We start from the raw sequence: 18,070 nt of genomic DNA, 5'->3' as shown, positions 1-18,070 counted from the left end.
ACTTGTAATTAAAGCTCTCACAATGTATACGCAAGTTACGAATACTATCCAACCTTAGTGTTGGCGTGGAGCCTTCCTTGTACAGAGCCTGCAAGTTTTTCCACGAAGAAATCTTACTTGGTAAGAGAGAGCACAAGAATTATCACAATCTAGATTAATATATATAATCATTAAGTTGTCAAAAAATAAAGTCTAATGCTTTTTAAGTTACTTCATCGGACAGAACTTGCGCACAAATAAAAACTTACATTCCTGCAGTAAGTCTCACAAAAACCACATCAAATATACCATCAGAATAAGAATGCAATCTCCATGATTGAAAAGTGAAAACTCCCAAGTCTCACAAAAATCACATCAAATATACCATCAGAATAACAATATCACAAGAAGTATGCCATCACAATAAGAATGCAATCTCGATGATTGAAAAGTGAAAATTCTCAACTTTACCTGAATAGTCTACTCGTTTATAATTAGAACTTTTACCGAGCTATACTGCAAAGAACCTCCAATACTTTGTCAAACTCATTTTCCAGAGGCTCTAATAAAATCTCAACTTCTTCCAAACTCTTTAAATTTCCCAGACTTTGGCTATTCCTCAATTTCCCTTTCCATTTCAAAGTTCTAAGATTTGGAGCAAAAATCTCCAATGATGTGTTGCTATATGTTCTTTTTCCATTCGTAAATACAACATGACCACTCCAGTCAATGTCAATATTTTCAAGTTTCTCACCAGATACAGTAAGGTGGACGTCACCATTATTGAAAAAATGAAAGGATTCTAAAGACAAACTTTCAATCGAGATATTTTGTGCACCTTTGATAGATCTAAGACGTAATTCCTTGAGGCATTTGCAGCAACATGAGATCCATTTGAAAATCCTCTCATCTGCTATTTTTACATCAGTCAATGATAAGCAATGGAGATTACAAGAAAAGGATAGAGATGGCGCTTCAACAACCCCCGTACAGAACATATGCAAGCGCACTGATAGAGAGCGCAAAGATTGAGAATGGAAGATGAAAGATGGCAACGAAAACATATTGGTCCCACAATTTCAGAAATAAAGATCAAGTCTTCAATATTACACGTTAATGCACTACGAATCAGAAACTTTCTTCGCTGTTTCACTTGTAAGAAACTCCAGTCAATGTGAAGTCGCTGCAACCTGTTATGACCACGATCAAGAAAGTATCTATCAAAAGAACTCATGAGCCTCGCAAAACACTTATCGGTTTTTGTTAGTGGCACCCAATTTGAATTAAAATCGACTACTGGAACTGATAGATGAAATTGTCTGCATCTTTTGAACAGACCACCCACTCGAGTGAGGTCCCTGAAATTGAGTAAGGAAAGAATACGATGAACAACTTCCTCCGGAAGATCTCTAAATCTGTCTATTCCACTTTCTGAGGAAGTTCCTTCAACCTCACAACTTGTAGATGCCCGGAGCTTACGCTTGCACCCCATCGCAGTGACTCCTCAACGCGGTGGTCGGATCTAGAAGAGAGAATCCTTTCCCGCAACCAACAATTGCAACATTATATCAAAACTACACACCCAAGAAACTTTTGCAGCTAAACAGGATGCCGTTGGCGAATACCTAATTAAATTCTCACAGAGGCATTCTATCAAACACTTGCCGGGCACTACCACAATCAACTAAATTTCAGAAAACCCCAAGCGAAATTAACAAGCCCACCAGATTTTCCGAAAAGGAAAATGTACAAATAGACAGAAATCCAATTTGAAATCAGAGCTTTCAGAAAAACTGCATAGTCATCAATGGGCCGACCTGGGTTTCAATCAATATGAAAACAACCTCGAGCTGGGCCGGGCTTTTGTAAAAGATAGCCTACCTTTTGTCTGTGACATTTTTTTATCTGAACAATCAATTTATTCTCAGACATTATTTTGGACGCTCAAAATAATTTACTAACTTCCAAGAATACTCTTCTTTTCCTTTTTATGAATTGACTAAACTTCAAATTTTGGTTTTGGAAATTGAAATAAAATGAAGAAATTTAATACAAAAATATACAAGCATTTAATTGATCTCTACGATAACAAGAGAAAATTAGAAGTTGTTTGGAATCCTTTTGGGATTCAAAATTTTTCAAACTAAGTATTTTATCTTTATCGTTAAAACTTAAAGTTTTCGAGCCATTTGCATTAGTTTTCCTTAATTGTTTTGCATGTTTTTTTTTTAATAAATCGATATTTTTACACTAGGAGGAGAGGGAGTTCGACTAAACCACACAATGAGCAGCCTAATTTGGTATCGAATTCACCATCTACGAAATTCGAATCTAAGACCTCTCACTTCTAAGCGAAGAAGAATACTACCAGACCTTTCCCCTCTCACTTCTGCATGTTACAATATTAGTTTTTAGCATTTGAAATGGTTTATACATTTGTACATATTTAGATTTGTTTTTATGAAATGTTTTGCCAACATGTCTTGCTGGCAAGAAGCTTCGACGAGGCCAAAACTCACAGGGGATCAGGTGAGAGCCGTGAGAGTTGAGACCAACTTGAAGTCAACTATAAGAAAAACATGATAAATCTTGATTTTGTCGGAATTTTTTTATTCTCAACATATTTCATGTTTTACTGACTCTTATCATAAACTTATGATGCTTATCTTAGATCAAGGAAAGCTTAGAACGCGTTATTAAGGAAGCAATTTGTTAGTTGCACATTCCTATGTGAACTCACCATTTCCTCCCATGCCTAAATTGCACTTACCAGAAGAAATGGTAACACGAGGCTGTTACGTTGTCTTCGAATCATGTCGAATGAAAACTGTAACAGTGGAAAACATCTTGCTTGTTGTACTCACCATCCCTGCTACAGCTTTTCGGTGCTCATCGTCGTCATTTCGGCAACTGAGATTCATTTGACAAATGATGGCTTCTCAGTTGCCGAAATGATGGCTTTCGCCAATTTTGACTGGTACAAACAACTGAAAAAAAAAAAAAACAAACAAACAAACAAAATGTAAAGACCTGAGCCAGGGAAAAACAATACTCAAGAGAGAACCTTGGACCAATAATACCACCAAGCAACGAGTTTCAAGGAGGTAAAAAAGGAGGAAAATTACAAATATTAATCTTTTCTAGACTTGGCCATCAACAGCCATCATGGGGTGGTCGTGTTTCCAGATCTAGCCCTGTCCACCTCATCCCATATCGCCTTCATAAAACTTACGTTTGAGTTGTGACATGTGAGGTGGGGGTGGAGGCGGCGGAGGAAGTGACATGGGCTGTGCTGCTAAAACACCTTTGCCGTCCCTGGGATCCATGATATTACCACCCTGCACTTGTTCCATTGCAGTGTTGGTCAATTGCGGAGAATTGAAGGGCATACCACCGGGATTCCGTCCATATTCTCCTTGATAAAATGCAGCTAGTCCTTGAGGCTCTGCAGAGTTAGAGAAACTATCTGTATTTCCTTGACCCCCTGCTGCAGCTTCAAAAGGAGCACCAGCTTGACCTGCATTCCAAGAGTGTGGATAACTAGCCGGAAAGTTCATGTTACCTACTGAACCAGGGGGGAAACCCAGTAATGACCCCTGTTCTGGTCCAACATCTGGGGCGGAATCCTGTCGTGCCATCTCATAGGGAGCACCATAAACTTGCCGGGATCCATCAACTAGAAAGGGAAGGCCAAATGGAAGAGGCATCCGCACTTGATTGGAATTAACTGGAATTGCATAATTAGGGGGTGGAATGGAATGCATGGGTGGATATTCAGAAAAGGGAGTCTCAGATAAAATTCCTTGCTGCTTATTGGAAAATTGGCCAGATTCCTGCATTGGGGCACCCATTGAATCATAGCTTTGTTGATGGAAGAGATTGAGGGGAGCAGGCCTGTCAAAACCTGGGGGGCGACTGGGGTCTGGAGGGTTATTCTGGACTTGCCCAAATTCTGGGGCTGGGTTGGGCTGCATGACTGGCCTTGGAAGTGATTGTTCTCTAGTCTGTTGAAGCCGAGCTTTGTCCTCACGATCATAGAGCTGAGAATTTGAACCAGGAGAAACTAATGGCCTTGGTGGAGCACGAGCGGTGGATTCAGATACTGTACATTGTTTGGAATTCTGAGATTCTGATTCATTTCCATCCATTTTGCTTGCATTTGGCTGAAGAAGGTAAGCATGGTTCTCATGGATATGAGATTCAAATTCACCCCTCTTCAGAAAAGATTTCAGACAGTGAGGGGCTGCACAAATGAAGATCCCCTCCATCATTTTGATTGTCTGAATCTTCTGGATGCGTTCGTCGCAACTGTGTAACATAAATCATGAAAGTTAGATGTTCAAATCACTCATCAACTAATTCCAATACTTGGTGGTAATCAATGATTTATTGATGCAAATTTAGCCCTATAGTGCAATATCCCTCAATTTAAGTCCCTTAGGTGAGCACTCTTCTAAATAATAGAAGTACACATGCAAAAGTCAAAATGTTCGTTGGGTGTTATGCCGAAATTCTACAACACTACAAGCCCAAGAAAATCCTTCCGCTCCTTCACTGGGCGAAAGAAAAGGAACAAGTTTGTAGATAACAGATTGATGCGCTAGTCTGAGCATGTAAAGTTAAGAAAGCTTACAGATAGCATATTGAGTAACTCCTAGCACAATCCAGACAAAAAGCATGCTCACAAGGGCTCTGCAAGAACACAGGCTAGTTAATATACATGAAGTTTATATCATGCAATTCAACACTTGACTTCTGGTATAAATTTCCAGAGTTTCCAAAGGCAAAATATATGAAGCTAAAATAACACCAAGACATGAAATTTAAAAGTAAAAGCAACTAACACATGTGGAAAAACAGGTTTACTCAGTCCATACCAGGCGTCCATAGATAGCAATTGGAAAATCACAGCTAACACAAAAGTGGACGCGTTCTCCGAGCTGGCGACGGGACCTGCGGCCTACATTCTTGACAAGAGTAGTGGTGGTTACTGCACCAATGCCCTTTGCCACAGGAAGATCAGCAAGTACAAGGTGGTCAGGGCATGCAACGGTCACAGTCTCTGCTGGCAAGTGTTTTGCCCCTGCAGCACCCTCTGTTGGTAGAAGACTCTTAAGCCGGATCAGCATCTTTCACCCTACTATTACCCTCTTCCTAGGATGTGTAAAGTTTGCGACTTACTATAGCACGCTAAAATTTCCAACTTCAAACTCCAATTACGAGACCAAATATCTTCTCCTCCTGTAGATGAATTGAAAATAACACGTCCTCGTGATGGGGTTATTCAAATGAGTGTATTACGCACTTACGTATGGATGAAAAATGATGTCTAACTAAGGATGCATTTGTCTGGAGTTGAAAAATAAAACTAGATTGACCAGAATTTGCTTTGATATTAGTGTTTTTATTTCTCACTTCTATGACTAAAATTAAGGAAATTCTAGAAGATCGATACAAATAGACACGAGAAGGCGCAAAGACTATAGTTTTATCCACAAACCTAGACAAACGATACATGAATCTAAAGGTAAGCAGCCACAACGTATTTCTAAGTTCCAAGAACCAAACACAGAAACCACACAGGCAGAATGTCACCCAACAAAACGAAGGTTAACCCGAAAAATTCTCAACTCCGATAAACTAACCTAAAAGGTTCAGGTGCCACAAAAATAATAACACCAACATGTTGAATGTTCACATGGTTTCTTCATACTCTGTATCAAGCAGGAAATAAACTAAGCAGGCGAACCTAAATATTGGAATTTGAAGCATAAAATCTCTGCTTGGTTCCATGGAATCCAATTCCGAATGCAACTATTTGGGGTTATAGCTAACGAAGTTGGCATTGCATTTCAAATGTGCCCAATTAGTACCACAAATCTCAAATTTCCAAATTTCTTTGAACTGATCGCGGAAAGCAAATACACTAACCGGAAGGTCGTCCTTACGACGTCGTCGGCGATGGCAACCATCGAGCAGCCAAGTCGGAAAAGGGTAAATGATTTTCAGTTACCGCCGCAAGCCCTAATAAAATCCGATGGAAATTGATTAGATGTTAAGATATGTGAAAGATTAAGGAAAACGGAAATTAAGGAGTACCTGAGCTAAATTGGGTGAAAATCGGCGGAAGAAGAAGGAATTATGAAATTTTGTTAAATGGCGGGTGGATTTCGGCTGAGATTTGGAACACGAAGAAGAAGAAGGGAACTGGTTTACTGGGCTTTGGGTTGGTCACAGTTAATGGGCTGACCGACTTGAGGGCCGCTGTGGGCTTATGGACTACTTTACAAAAAAATTTAAAGGCAAATGCTCTATTTGGAAAGAACAAAAAAATCGAAGTTTGTTGTTGGAGGACGTCTCACGTGGTTTAGCTTGATTGAATTTGGGATCTCGGATGCAAGAGCAAATACTCTTATCTGAACTACAAATTTTTTTACGTAACGACAAACTTTTGTTATGATATCGTGAATGCATTGTTGAATCATGAGAGAATTTAGAAATTAAATAAAACGTGAGCCTAAATTAGCTTTATCTTCCAATCAAGTGATATGAGAAACGTACTCATGATTAAATCTTGTTTCATTCCGATTTTAAACACAAGCACACTTATGGTAATCGATAATTAGAATCAAAACAAGGAGTCAGATTCGAACACAAAGTGTTCTTGTGTTTAATTGGAATCAAAACAAGGAGTCGGATTCCAACACAAAGTAATCGTGTTTACAAAATATGGAGAATCAAAACAGGCATGATTCCCAAACGGAATTAGAAATTCAATCTCTCATTTTGGAGGAATTGAAAAATAAAATTAAGAATACTAAAACCAAAAGTCATGAGTGCGACAAGAGAGACAAGATTGTCCAGAAAACAAATGATCATTATTTGTAAAACTTCATAGTTTTGAATACATGTTTTCCTTGGGTGGAAGAGGAACCTTCTCCTCAGTTAGCAAAAAAAATGCCATTAAAAATGTTTAATCTAGGCCTTATTATTCTCTAAAACAACTATCAGTTGCTGCAGATGCTACTACCCCTAAAAAATCCCACATTGTCCTCGATCCTCGATAAGCTCGCGACCTCGATCCTCGTTAAGCTCACGATGACTCTATATTTCTCACAACCTTCTTAACCTGCCACGAGAATCAAAAGATGAGAAACTAATTCAGGATAGTTATGGAAGACAATCAAGAAATCCAAAGATAGTCCTACAAGACTGTTTTCCAAATACATAGCTACGTTATCTATGCTGCAGCCCCCACAGCTACTGACACGGGAGTGGAAAGTGCATGCAAAGACCAAAAACACGTAATGGTGCAGAACAGGAAAGTGGAGGAGTTGCAAAATGTACCTGCTCAAGGGTTAGAAACATGATGACATTCCACGATCCTAGCCGCCCAAAATTTGGGATGAAGCCCTTGTAAAAGGCCAAGGGTCCCTGTAAAACATTGAATGCTTAATAACCATTATCTTTTGATGAGTCTCTTCAATTAACTAAAGTTGGAAGTTAGTGTTGGGTTGTGGCAGTTAGCACCCTATTCAGTCTGCATGTAGATTACACAATGCAAATACACTAATGCTTAAATGCCTATAGATATTTCACATCGCAACTACAGAAACCAACTGCATAATTTGTTTCAATCGATAACTAGAATTCTGACTAGCTTTAGATTCTACATCTCACGATTCTCACCCACAAGCTAATTTACATTACCTCTGAATGCAAATACACTTATACTTGATTTGCATAACTTCTTAAACTTATTAAAGCAATTTTAAAGTGTAAATTAAGAATAGGCTAGAAGGTATTGGAAGAAATTAATTTGTACATCATTCTTCAGAGTCTTGAGGAAGCAATCGATTGTGTTTTTGTAAGCAGAATCTCCCATCATCCTTGACTTAACCTGAGAAAAGATGAACAATAAAAAATAAATTAAACATGAGGCTGTATGATACAATGAGAATAAAAATGCAGCTCAACCGGTATATGAAAATAGGTAAACCATTTTGACAAAAAGAAGAGAGCGATCACTTTGATTCCATGCGTAGCTAAAAAGTACATGAATCAACCGGTATATGAAAATAGGTAAACCATTTTGACAAAAAGAAGAGAAGGACCACTTATTGATTCCATGTGTAGCTAAAAAGTACATGAATCAACTAGTGCATAATAAATGAGTTAACATTACAGAGACAAGACTAATTTACATCTTTAATTGATCAGAGCTTGAAAAAGAGTTTCATATCATATAAAAGTACAGGATGAGAACATTAAAAGAAATGGTAAGAACTAACTGTTTGCATTCTCCATAAGAACTAATAAATATGATGGATGCCTTCCGGCTAATAGACATGTGCCACATGCTCTTATCCTGAGTTAATAAGATCATCAATTCACTTGCTGCCAGAACATGTAAGCAAACATGGTATGCGCTAGATACCAGATATACTTAACTAGAGACCAATCAGATAGATTTCACATGTGAATGTAGATAAATTACCACATCAACTGGTGAGCCAATACAGACAGCAAAGAAACCAGCCCCCAGACCAGAAAGAAGGTGAGTGACAATATTATCCGAGAACCCTGGAAGTTTTAGAAGTGTCTGCATTGAAATGTATACACATTAAGAAAGTGTAAAGAGTTCTGCTCCAAAAGAACAAAATAAGACTGTTAGTGATCTTACCTCCTTCACTTGATCATAACTGGCTAGTTCGGCAGCATTAATGATAGAATTACGTGCAATGTTGGGTCCAATCCCAGTCCAGAGTGCCCCAACTCCCTCCTAATTTTTCAGATGTGAGCCAAGTTCAAAAAGTCAGAAGAAAAAAAAAAATTCGAATGCCAACCCCTCCTTTTTATCTTAAATTTCCAGGATAGATGCTCAACCTGTCTCACAATGGTGGAATACGCATTCAGTGATCCTGAATAGCGCCTTGGTGCACCAGGTGGTAATTTTCCTTCAGCTTGAAGTCTAACTTTCACAAGATCAGTTGGATTTGCCACTGTGATTGCTAGAGCACCTATTTTTTTTTATCAAATAAGCAAGTTTGAAAAGTCAAATGTAAATCCAAAATTAACAAGGACCCACTTACATATCAAAAAAGCCAACAGAACAGGGTCTTACTGCCCATCTTTCCATCTTAGAAAGAAAAAAGATCAGTTTTCCCAAAAAAAAAAAAAAAGGGAAAAAAGATTAAACCAACTATGAACTTCCAACCAAACTATAATACGACACCACTAGGCTACTACAGACGGTAATGCAGATACAGCGCAAACGACTACTTTTATTCCACAAAACCAGCAGAAATGAAAGGTAAATCGAAAAGAATCCACAACCATGCTTACCAGTGGTTAAGGCAGCAAGTATTTTCTTTGTTAAAGGAACATCACCAACAAAGTCACTGCCTCCACAATAGAAGGACTTGATCTGTAAAGCACACAAGTTATATGTATTAGACATCAGAAAGCACATATATCATATACACTAAAAAGAAAATTTCACAATTAGTTTGCGTTTTCTAAAAACAAGAACCGGGACGTACAGGATCATACAACCCAATTCTTAAACCTCCATATAGGCATACAGATATCATATGCACTAAAAAGAAAATTTCACAATTAGTTTGCGTTTCCTAAAAACAAGAACCGGGACGTACAGGATCATACAACCCAATTCTTAAACCTCCATATAGGCATTGACGATGCAATCCAGGTATAATTCCTTTCCAGAGTGCCGTCAGACCTTCTTCCCTGGCTATGGTAGCAACTGTGCCCAGCATACCCCTGTATTTAGGTAAGGCCACTCCATCACCTGCAACAGCTTTCTTCTGGAGCTGAAGCCTGACTTTAGCCGTGTCCAACGGAATAGTACAAATCTGCGCCAATTTAATCAAAAGAACGTCAAACTTAACAGGCTCTTCGATACAAACATTTCGAAGACATCACAATCAAATCAATTGTCTACTTATACTCAATTATGTGTAAAAACAGGATTGTCTGATCACAACAAACTAAATTAAGATTCAAGTGCGGCACTGGGTCACATAATTACACGAAAAACTAACCCAGATAGCTAAAAAAATGTTATTTATCAACACAATATACAGCAAAAGCAAAACAACATTTTTTTTTTTTCAAAATTTTGAGCACAATTTCTGGGCACAACCAAAAACCCAGATAGGAGAATCATGAACTCAATATATCCGATACCCCAATACAGAATTCATCACAATCTAACACATTGGTTGTATCTCTCGTTTGACTATTGATATAAAAAAAAAAAAAGCAGTCCGCAGGATCCAAAGACAAAAATCCGAATCGATTCAATTTCGCATAGAAAATAACGTGATCACTGATCAGAGTTTATTTGATTGATTACCTCAGCAAAACAGGCGGAGAAGGCGCTGCTTGCAAAAGTTCCAGCGAAAGAAATGTCGGATTTGGACTTGCTATCGGCCACCATGGCTGAGATGATTGAATCAAAAACGATGGCCGACAGAAGCAGATGCGATTAGGGTTTTAATAGATGAATGGGAACCCAATTGCCCAATTGGGTTTCGCTGGAATGGGATTCCCGGGAAAAGCGAATCCCAATCGGAGGCTTTGCAATTGGGTTTTTGCCTCTACGAGTCACGAAGCGCTCTTCTGCTTCTCCATGTCATTGCTCACTGCTTTTATTAACGCTTTCGCCGCTTTTCCCACCTTTTCGCTTTTGGAATCTCTGCGGGTGCTTATTCGGGAATTTCCTGCACTCGCGTTACTTTTACGAATTGAGTTTTGCCGCGTGTTGTAATTTTGGGCATAAGGGTCATTTTGCAGTCCCAAGTTTGGAAGTTGGTGATGTGGGCTGCTTCTATTGGTGTAGAATTTGGTGGAGTAATTAGAGGCCTTACGGTTGTTATGGAAGGGAAACTTTCTTGGAACTAGTGACATCAAATACACAAATATATTAGATAGTCAGGATAATTTTTAACACGTGGAAAATATTCAATTGACCGGTGACGTTATTAGAGAAGGACACTGTTAGTCAGACATTTATTTTTACCTTTCATATACTTTTATTAATTTTTTGTCATTGATCATCTTCAATTTATTTAATCTGACGATTGAAAATTGAAAAACATGTGTGATAATTAAAAATGGGCGTGCAAATAACACTACCTTGTTAAAATTATGCATTGGTCTGAAGAGAGAACCTCTTTCTGTTTTTTTTTTTTAACAAACGATATTATATACACTAAGAGTGGGAATAATGGGCTAAGTAGTAATAATGTGGTTCAAATTCGTCCTTATTCAATCAATAAATATTAGATAATGCTAGGAAGACCAAAATTATAAACCAAATGATGTAGATGTTGATGATTGACTTATTACTAAAGTGTTGATTAACGTGCTTATTTTCTATTAGTGACATTAACATATCATTTGGTTTGTAAATTTGATTTAAAAATTTGGTCTTCCTAACATTATTCAATATTTATGGGAACTGTTAATAGCACTCCAAAAATCTCATTCTACATTCCTCACAAGTGTATTTTTCTTTCTAATTATAAAAAGTTTAGAGACTAAATAAGCTTTTTAGAATGTTAATAATAATTCCCTTATTTATTAGCCTGAATTTTGAGGGTGATTAATTAAGGCAAATACAGAGAAGTTTTATGGTTGGCTATCTGAACTGAATCAGTGACCAGAGATAAGGATTTTTGAGGGTATTGTTCTAATCATGGTGGACTAATTAAAACATGATCAATTAAAGTAATAGTATATTAATGAGATTGACACATATGGTTGTTGTTGAGTAAACAATTCTTGTGGCATGGCCTGGTTATGATTTGCTGGTGTTTAAATACAAATATTATTTTAGTGTTTAAATGCAACATTAAGGATGGTTAGTGACAATTATTTGGAAATTGTTAAATAAAAAAAATACTAAAAAAATCATATTTTTAGATTATTTTTTATAAATCACGACGATTAATAGTTGAAATCCAAATACTGGTTTTTTTCAAACTTGACTCCTGCTCAATTGATAACTTTAAGAAAAAGTGGATTGAAAGGCAAAAGATAAGAATATAAATGGAGTCCAAATGGACCACTTCTGTGAGGGGCAGTGGCCAATTGGACCAATTTGAATAGGTCAGGTCAGGTGGGTTGAAGAAAGTTTTCGGGTACACTCGGAGAAGACAAAAAAGTGGTGTTCAATGTTAATGTATGGCGTGTAGATGGAGTATGGAGAACAATTCCTATAAAACGAGTTTATCATTACGTGCCCTTTTTTATTTAATAATATATTGTTATGTGAAGAAAAATTTACATAGCAATACATTATTGGATAGGAGCCTTTACATGATGATAATTTATTTTACGTAAGTTTTTCTCGTGTATGTGAGGATCTTCTACGGTGCACACTTTGATATTTTACATGTTAGATCATTGTTTAAAAATACAAAAATAAAGATCCAACCATTGCAACGGTTAAGATATCTGGAGCATTTCATATTCCACATTACTTTAAAATCTTTTGTGTAGGTGATTATTAGGGTTGGATGCAAGTAAGGAATCAATATATATATATATATATATTTATATTTGCCAAACAATAGATTTGTTAGGTTAAATGTTAGATTAGGAAGCCAACATGATTCGAACTCACGTGTGATATAAGGGCAACACTCCTCTTCATCACTGTGGTAGAGGGTGATTTGCAAGGAATCAATCAATATGTTATGAAAGGCTTTGGGCATAATTGGTATTACATTTTGGAAGACTTATATGCTAATAAGCGCTTTTATTAGAACTATTATTATTAGAAACACCATAAAAGTTTGTTAAAATTGAAAGCTGCTTTTTGAAAGTACTTGTATTAGTCAAGAGCATTTATATGTTTGTTTATTCTAAACGCAGTCAAAAGCGCTTCTTAGCTATCGAAAGCAATTTTGGCTTTTCAAATGAAATATCAAATATGACCTTATGGCACTTAGGAAAAAGGAGAGAGTTAAACTCGTTGTCTACGAGCACCTGGGTATCTGTCCACCAATGAGGTAAGTGGACCATATATTGGATCAACAAATGATAAGACTCACAAATGGATGCATAAACTATTGTCACTAGCATAACTATAAAAAAAAGTAGATGAACAATTGAATATTTCAAAAGGTGAAGTTTTGGCTCCTTAAGATTGAGGAGGGAGTTCCTCTCAAGATGCTTTGTTACTGATCTAGAGAGTTTCGTGCTTGTGATTAGAACTGTTCAATTATAAATTACTTTGTAAAGATAATCTATGAAAAAAAATAATAGAATAAGATTATTTAGTCAATCAACTGTAACAAATAAATAAACGATTTATAATGCTTTTATTGTACCGGACTATTTATTGTATACAGTTCAATGATTAAATGATCTCATTTTTTATTGATTTTTTGCATAGATGATATTCACAAAGTGATTTATAATATGAATGGTTTCAATTATAAGCACAAAATTCCGTAAATCGATAACAAGATATATTAAAGGAAGTATGATTCTTTTCTTTCTAAATCTCTCTCATCTCCAATCCTCTCATATTTGAACGGTTACGTTTAACTCATGTCAACATCTTATGTTGATGTCTTTATAAAGAAAAAAAGATAAAAAGGAAAATTTGAGAGGAAGAAAAGTAGGGAGAGAAAATTTAAAGATAAGAAAATCTTACTCCATATTAAAAAAGAAGTCCTCGTCTATCGAGTAAGAAGCCTAGTTAAATACTAAACCAAAATAGGCAGTTGCATGCATCACAGCGCAACTGTTTGTTTGCATGAAATCTTGGAGGCATGTTGTCTGCCCTTCGGATACCCTTTTCATCCCTTTCTATTTATACGATCACGATTCAGCCACGTTAATATTTTATATTCTTAATATTTTTTGTCTTATTATCTTTATAAAAAAAATTAATATAAAATATTAACGTGCCTTAATTGTAACAGCATAAAATAGAAAAGATGAGAATGACATCTAAACAGAAAGATAGATAATCTGCCTCCTGAAATCTTTTCATCCAATCCGTGGAATCGTGCCAACATGAAATGAATGGACGTTTGCTTTTGTCATATCTATATGGGTTTGCAAATTCGACAACAAACTTTCGCGTTCACGTCTGCTATTCCCAAAATTCCAATGCCCACCCTCTGAGCGTTGTGGATTTTTTTTTTTTTTTTTGGAGAACATAAAAATAAAAGAGTTTTACATCCGTAAAAGAAAAAAGAGTATGATATTCACACACTTCTTTTTATTTTTCTCACATCTCTTATTAATTTCTGTCATTTGATATTCTTTAATTCATCCGATCCGACGATTGAAAATTAAAAGAGTGTAAGAGAAGTAAAAAATGGTGTGTGAATATCACATCCCAAGAAAAAAGATTACAATGATTTAAAAAAAATGTTGGACTTATTTCTTATATTGTTAATTGGTTTATAGTGAAACCTCAAGTTGCTTATGTTTGAAGTCCAAAAGGCTACTCATGCTCCACGTTATTCAAATTGTGTTGTCCATGTATTTGGCTTAAAAATTTGCTGCAGGTGAACAGGTGTGTAAAAATGTGAAGGTAAATAGAGCTCAACATTGGTGAAAGAATAAATCATACAAGAGCTTATATGAAACTGGGCTCCTACCTATTTTGCAATTGATTTTATAATAAAACCTCAAGATAAAACTGGATTTCAAAAGCTCGGTTTGGGAAGCTGCTAACGATCCCTTCCGGGACAAATATAGCGGCTTAAACGGCTCCATATTTCATGTGTTTATTATTGTCGGATGAGGATCCTCTCTGGATTCTCTTTGTGAGGATCTAGAGGATCAATCAATCGTATTCGTTCATCATATATCGTGTGATCAATTTTCGTTAAATATTGTTTACATTTAATTTAAAATAATTTATGACTGCACAATGTACGATAAACGAACACGATTGATTGATCTTCCAAATTTCCACAAAGAGAATTTGGCTAGGATCCTAATCCATTATTGTCATCACATTCACATGATGATAATCAAAGTTTGTTTCGTATATAACTCATTTACTCACTAGGCGCCAAGCCTCTCAACTTTTCGTATCCTTTTTCTTGTGGTTTTATGTTACTCCCTCAAGTTCACATCTAACCCATTAGAGAGTTTTGAATCTGCACTACACGCGTGCCACCTAATTTTTGAGTTGTAACTCAACCTCATATAAATCATTGCAAGGGTTATTTGCCCAATTCTGACGAAGATTTCGTTGTTCTTACCAATGTAATCAAGAGGAAAAAAAACATATTTAGGCATACATCTTTTGTTTCCATTGATTGTATGATCACTTAATCGCTGTATAATATTAATCGAAATCAAGTCAACTATACCTCTTCTTGGCTTCACTGTACAAAAGAACTCCAAGAACGGTGAGTTCATAGCCCACCATCCCCTTGGATGACACATTTTTAAATACCAAAATTGAAACCACCACAGCAACTGCCCCTTTTGCATTCCCCAGCACCTGTGTTTTTTTTTTTAAATACCAATTATACAATTAAACTTTGAAAATTAAAACCCTAAATTGTCATAAGTAGGAGAAATTCTTCTGTACGGACTGTCATATACACTAACGCACACACAAAGGGTGTGACCTACCTATACCGCAGTCTGTACAGAAGAATTTTCTGAGAAGTAGATAACTGAAATATGTGTTTTTTTTTTTTTACCTGAAGGGTCAAAAAGCGCTTGTATGCTTGGTGACCAAGAAATTGGTCAAGTTCACAAAATATGCGAGAGAAGAGTCGAAGATGAGGTACCAAATGAGTCGGACATCTTTCAGAGCAAGTTCCGTTGTGATTTCGATCACGTTTTTCTCCATCAACAGGGTTGCAGGAAGTAACAATGTTACTGCTATCGGTGCAGCAGGTTCATCGAGTTGAGGTTTTCCCTGGAAATCAATTGTAAATCAGTAAAACGTACCAGAGAAAATTCTTTGTTCTGAGTTCTTTGTGGGCCGAAGCCCAACAGGAGACGGCTTATAGAATTAGGGTTTTACATATATAAACGTACAGAGCAAGCAAAAGCCACAAGGCCCACAACCATCTCTCGCATATTTCCATTCCAATTTTTTGTTTGTTTAAAGTATTGAATTTGAATTAAATTTTTATGTTCTTATTACATTGAAAATTCGTCAGGGTATTGGACTCGAAGTATTTTTTTTTGAGAAGGAGTGAAATGTCGTTCAACTTCCCTTAACTATTATGTTAGTTGAGATTGACCTCATGAACTATTTTTTTTTTGTAAATTAACCCCTTAAACTATTTGAAATTAGTCAATTTCATCCACTATACCATCAAATACTGGTATGTTACCATCTCGTGATTCACTTTTGAGTGTAAAGTTGTGCTAGTGTTGATGGAAAAGTTGATGAAATTTCATTGAATCTGACGATGAGGGTTTGATTGACTGATTTAAATAGGTCAATGTGTTAATTTATCAAAACAAATAGTTCAGGGGTCAATTTCAATTGAAGTAATAGTTCAAGAGGTCAAATGACAGTTTACTCTTTTGAGAAATTAGTTGAAATGAGGATTTACAAATTTTAACTATTGGACTTATCAAAATTAAATAACGATGCTATGTTGGTCACATATTAACGACTTTATCAATTAAAGTGTTATGACACTTGCTTGTGAAAAGCCAAAAAACAAAGGGGGGTGTGTGGATACACACCATTTTAATTTGCAATCATTGAATCGACTGAATTAAAGAAATCAAATGATATAAAATAACAAGAAGTGTGTGAGAAGTAAAAATAAGTGTGTGGATAGCATATCTCAAAACAAAGGAGATAGCACAAAAAGAAAGAAAAAGAAATGTTACCCTTCGGAGGAAAGCAAAATTTCCTGAAGCACTGATTTGAATGCCCTTGCAGCAGTAGCTGTTATACACATAATAAACCCAAAAATATGGAAGCTTGGTTCACCCTGCTACCAAATAACAGTTTGTATGATGTTGATGATAACAACAGGGCAGTCAGGATTTAAATCTTCGTACAAAATCTCATTTTATTTTTATCTGATTTCATAATATTTCGTACATGTCGAAGAATGCAACATAGATAATGTATTATTACGTGGTCGTACTTATTTCATTATTCCAATTAATAATACAACAACATAACATTTTTGCTCAATTGTATAAATAAAGACATTTTCATCAATTTATCAAAAATAAAATAAACTAAAAGCGATGATAAAAATAAGAGTAAATGTAAAATTAGCCAATATATAAAATAACAACAAATCTCTTTTGCTGAAATAAGAAAATCAACACGACCGACACAAAGCATAGCATGTATAACAAAATGATCGAAGGTGTTGAATCGAAGGTTGTCGATTTTATTAATCTTGAGCGGTATATAGGCATGGACATTTGAAACTCTCGTATCAAAATTTGTGTCGCTCGTGTTTGTCGTGTTCATTTTCCAAAATTAGCAGAAAGGACTTGTAATTTATTTAACCAATAATTCTCATATAAATTTGGATTACCCCACTAGCAATGATGACACCTGCAACAACAGGAATGAGGGCGGTGTAAGTAAGCAAAGCCTCCCTCTTCTTGATGATCGAAAATGCGAAACGGCGGTAAAGAAGGTGGTGGTGGCGTGGCGCCGACGGATTCATTAAACGACACTGGGAGGTACTTCAACGACACGTTCCCGCAAACGACGCAGAAGCAGAAAACGACGCTAAGCCCGGAGATCTTGGCGAGCTGAACCTTGGACTTCACCCTCTGCAGCGGAACCACCTCCATCAGAACTATGGCGGCGTAGCTGAGCACAATGCACGCCGCCATGTGGCGGAGGGTGAGGAAAATTGGAAACTTAAAGCCGTAATTCGTAAGCAAGTACTTGTTGAGAAGAAGGACGCCGATGTTGGAGCCGTACCATGCAGCGACCATGGGATGATTGATGGTTGTTTTTCTGTCATCGGACGGTTGATGTTGCCGCGTGTTAATCATGTAGACTGATACTTTTTATATTTTTTCGGGTGAGTGTTAGCTTGAACTGTTGAAATATGGTGGGAGACTGAATACGCACCGTTTT

At 36.5% G+C, this 18,070-nt stretch overlaps 3 protein-coding genes and 1 pseudogene across 4 annotated transcripts in view; all 4 read right to left on the bottom strand.

Moving 5' to 3' along the window:
* The window catches only part of LOC126618204 (F-box/LRR-repeat protein At3g58900-like), a 43,312-nt gene extending 41,790 nt beyond the window's left edge, over positions 1-1,522 (bottom strand). Inside the window, exon 1 of the mRNA XM_050286275.1 lies at positions 1,438-1,522. Within this exon, the coding sequence (XP_050142232.1) occupies positions 1,438-1,471 (34 nt within the window). The 5' untranslated portion in view covers positions 1,472-1,522. The remainder of the gene's footprint in view (positions 1-1,437) is intronic.
* Positions 977-6,211, bottom strand: LOC126617882 (E3 ubiquitin-protein ligase HAKAI homolog). Of its 2 annotated transcripts, XR_007621567.1 has the most exons (6): positions 6,079-6,211; positions 5,911-6,003; positions 4,857-5,220; positions 4,613-4,671; positions 3,105-4,287; positions 977-2,966 (listed from the first exon to the last, which is right to left on the bottom strand). XR_007621567.1 is itself a non-coding variant. In XM_050285974.1 (5 exons), exons 3-5 carry the CDS (start codon positions 5,106-5,108, stop codon positions 3,183-3,185), a joined length of 1,416 nt encoding a protein of 471 aa, XP_050141931.1. In that variant the 5' UTR covers positions 5,109-5,220; positions 5,911-6,003; positions 6,079-6,211; the 3' UTR covers positions 3,022-3,182. The 2 variants fall into 2 exon arrangements, 1 of the variants encoding a protein (XP_050141931.1); XM_050285974.1 differs by lacking the exon at positions 977-2,966 and having other exon boundaries at positions 3,022-4,287.
* A 624-nt stretch (positions 6,212-6,835) lies between these two features.
* LOC126617892 (mitochondrial uncoupling protein 1-like) lies at positions 6,836-10,644 on the bottom strand. Its single transcript, XM_050285982.1, has 9 exons — positions 10,358-10,644; positions 9,636-9,854; positions 9,325-9,406; positions 8,866-8,999; positions 8,663-8,761; positions 8,477-8,581; positions 7,805-7,879; positions 7,327-7,413; positions 6,836-7,108 (listed from the first exon to the last, which is right to left on the bottom strand). The coding sequence occupies exons 1-9, from the start codon at positions 10,439-10,441 to the stop codon at positions 7,073-7,075; spliced, it is 921 nt and encodes a 306-aa protein (XP_050141939.1). The 5' UTR covers positions 10,442-10,644; the 3' UTR covers positions 6,836-7,072.
* A 4,696-nt stretch (positions 10,645-15,340) lies between these two features.
* LOC126617893 (probable sugar phosphate/phosphate translocator At3g11320) lies at positions 15,341-18,001 on the bottom strand (annotated as a pseudogene).
* Between the last annotated feature and the right edge of the window lie 69 nt (positions 18,002-18,070).

This window comes from Malus sylvestris, chromosome 4 (genome assembly GCF_916048215.2).
Source record: "Malus sylvestris chromosome 4, drMalSylv7.2, whole genome shotgun sequence".
Lineage (NCBI taxonomy): Eukaryota > Viridiplantae > Streptophyta > Magnoliopsida > Rosales > Rosaceae > Malus > Malus sylvestris.
Note: the sequence above shows the minus strand (reverse complement) of the source record. Positions and strands in the feature narration are given on the sequence as shown.

Bases quoted from the DNA above. Each gene is read 5' to 3' on its own strand.
- LOC126617892 (XM_050285982.1), bottom strand. From the start codon at position 10,441: ATGGTGGCCGATAGCAAGTCCAAATCCGACATTTCTTTCGCTGGAACT. The intron at 9,000-9,324 runs GTAAGCATGGTT...AAAAAAAAATAG, and splicing joins ACTTGCTGCCTTAACCACTG to GTGCTCTAGCAATCACAGTG. The intron at 7,109-7,326 runs GTACATTTTGCA...TTCTCGTGGCAG, and splicing joins TGTTTCTAACCCTTGAGCAG to GTTAAGAAGGTTGTGAGAAA.
- LOC126617882 (XM_050285974.1), bottom strand. From the start codon at position 5,108: ATGCTGATCCGGCTTAAGAGTCTTCTACCAACAGAGGGTGCTGCAGGG. The intron at 4,672-4,856 runs GTATGGACTGAG...GTGTTCTTGCAG, and splicing joins TTGCTATCTATGGACGCCTG to AGCCCTTGTGAGCATGCTTT. The intron at 4,288-4,612 runs GTAAGCTTTCTT...TATGTTACACAG, and splicing joins AGTTACTCAATATGCTATCT to TTGCGACGAACGCATCCAGA.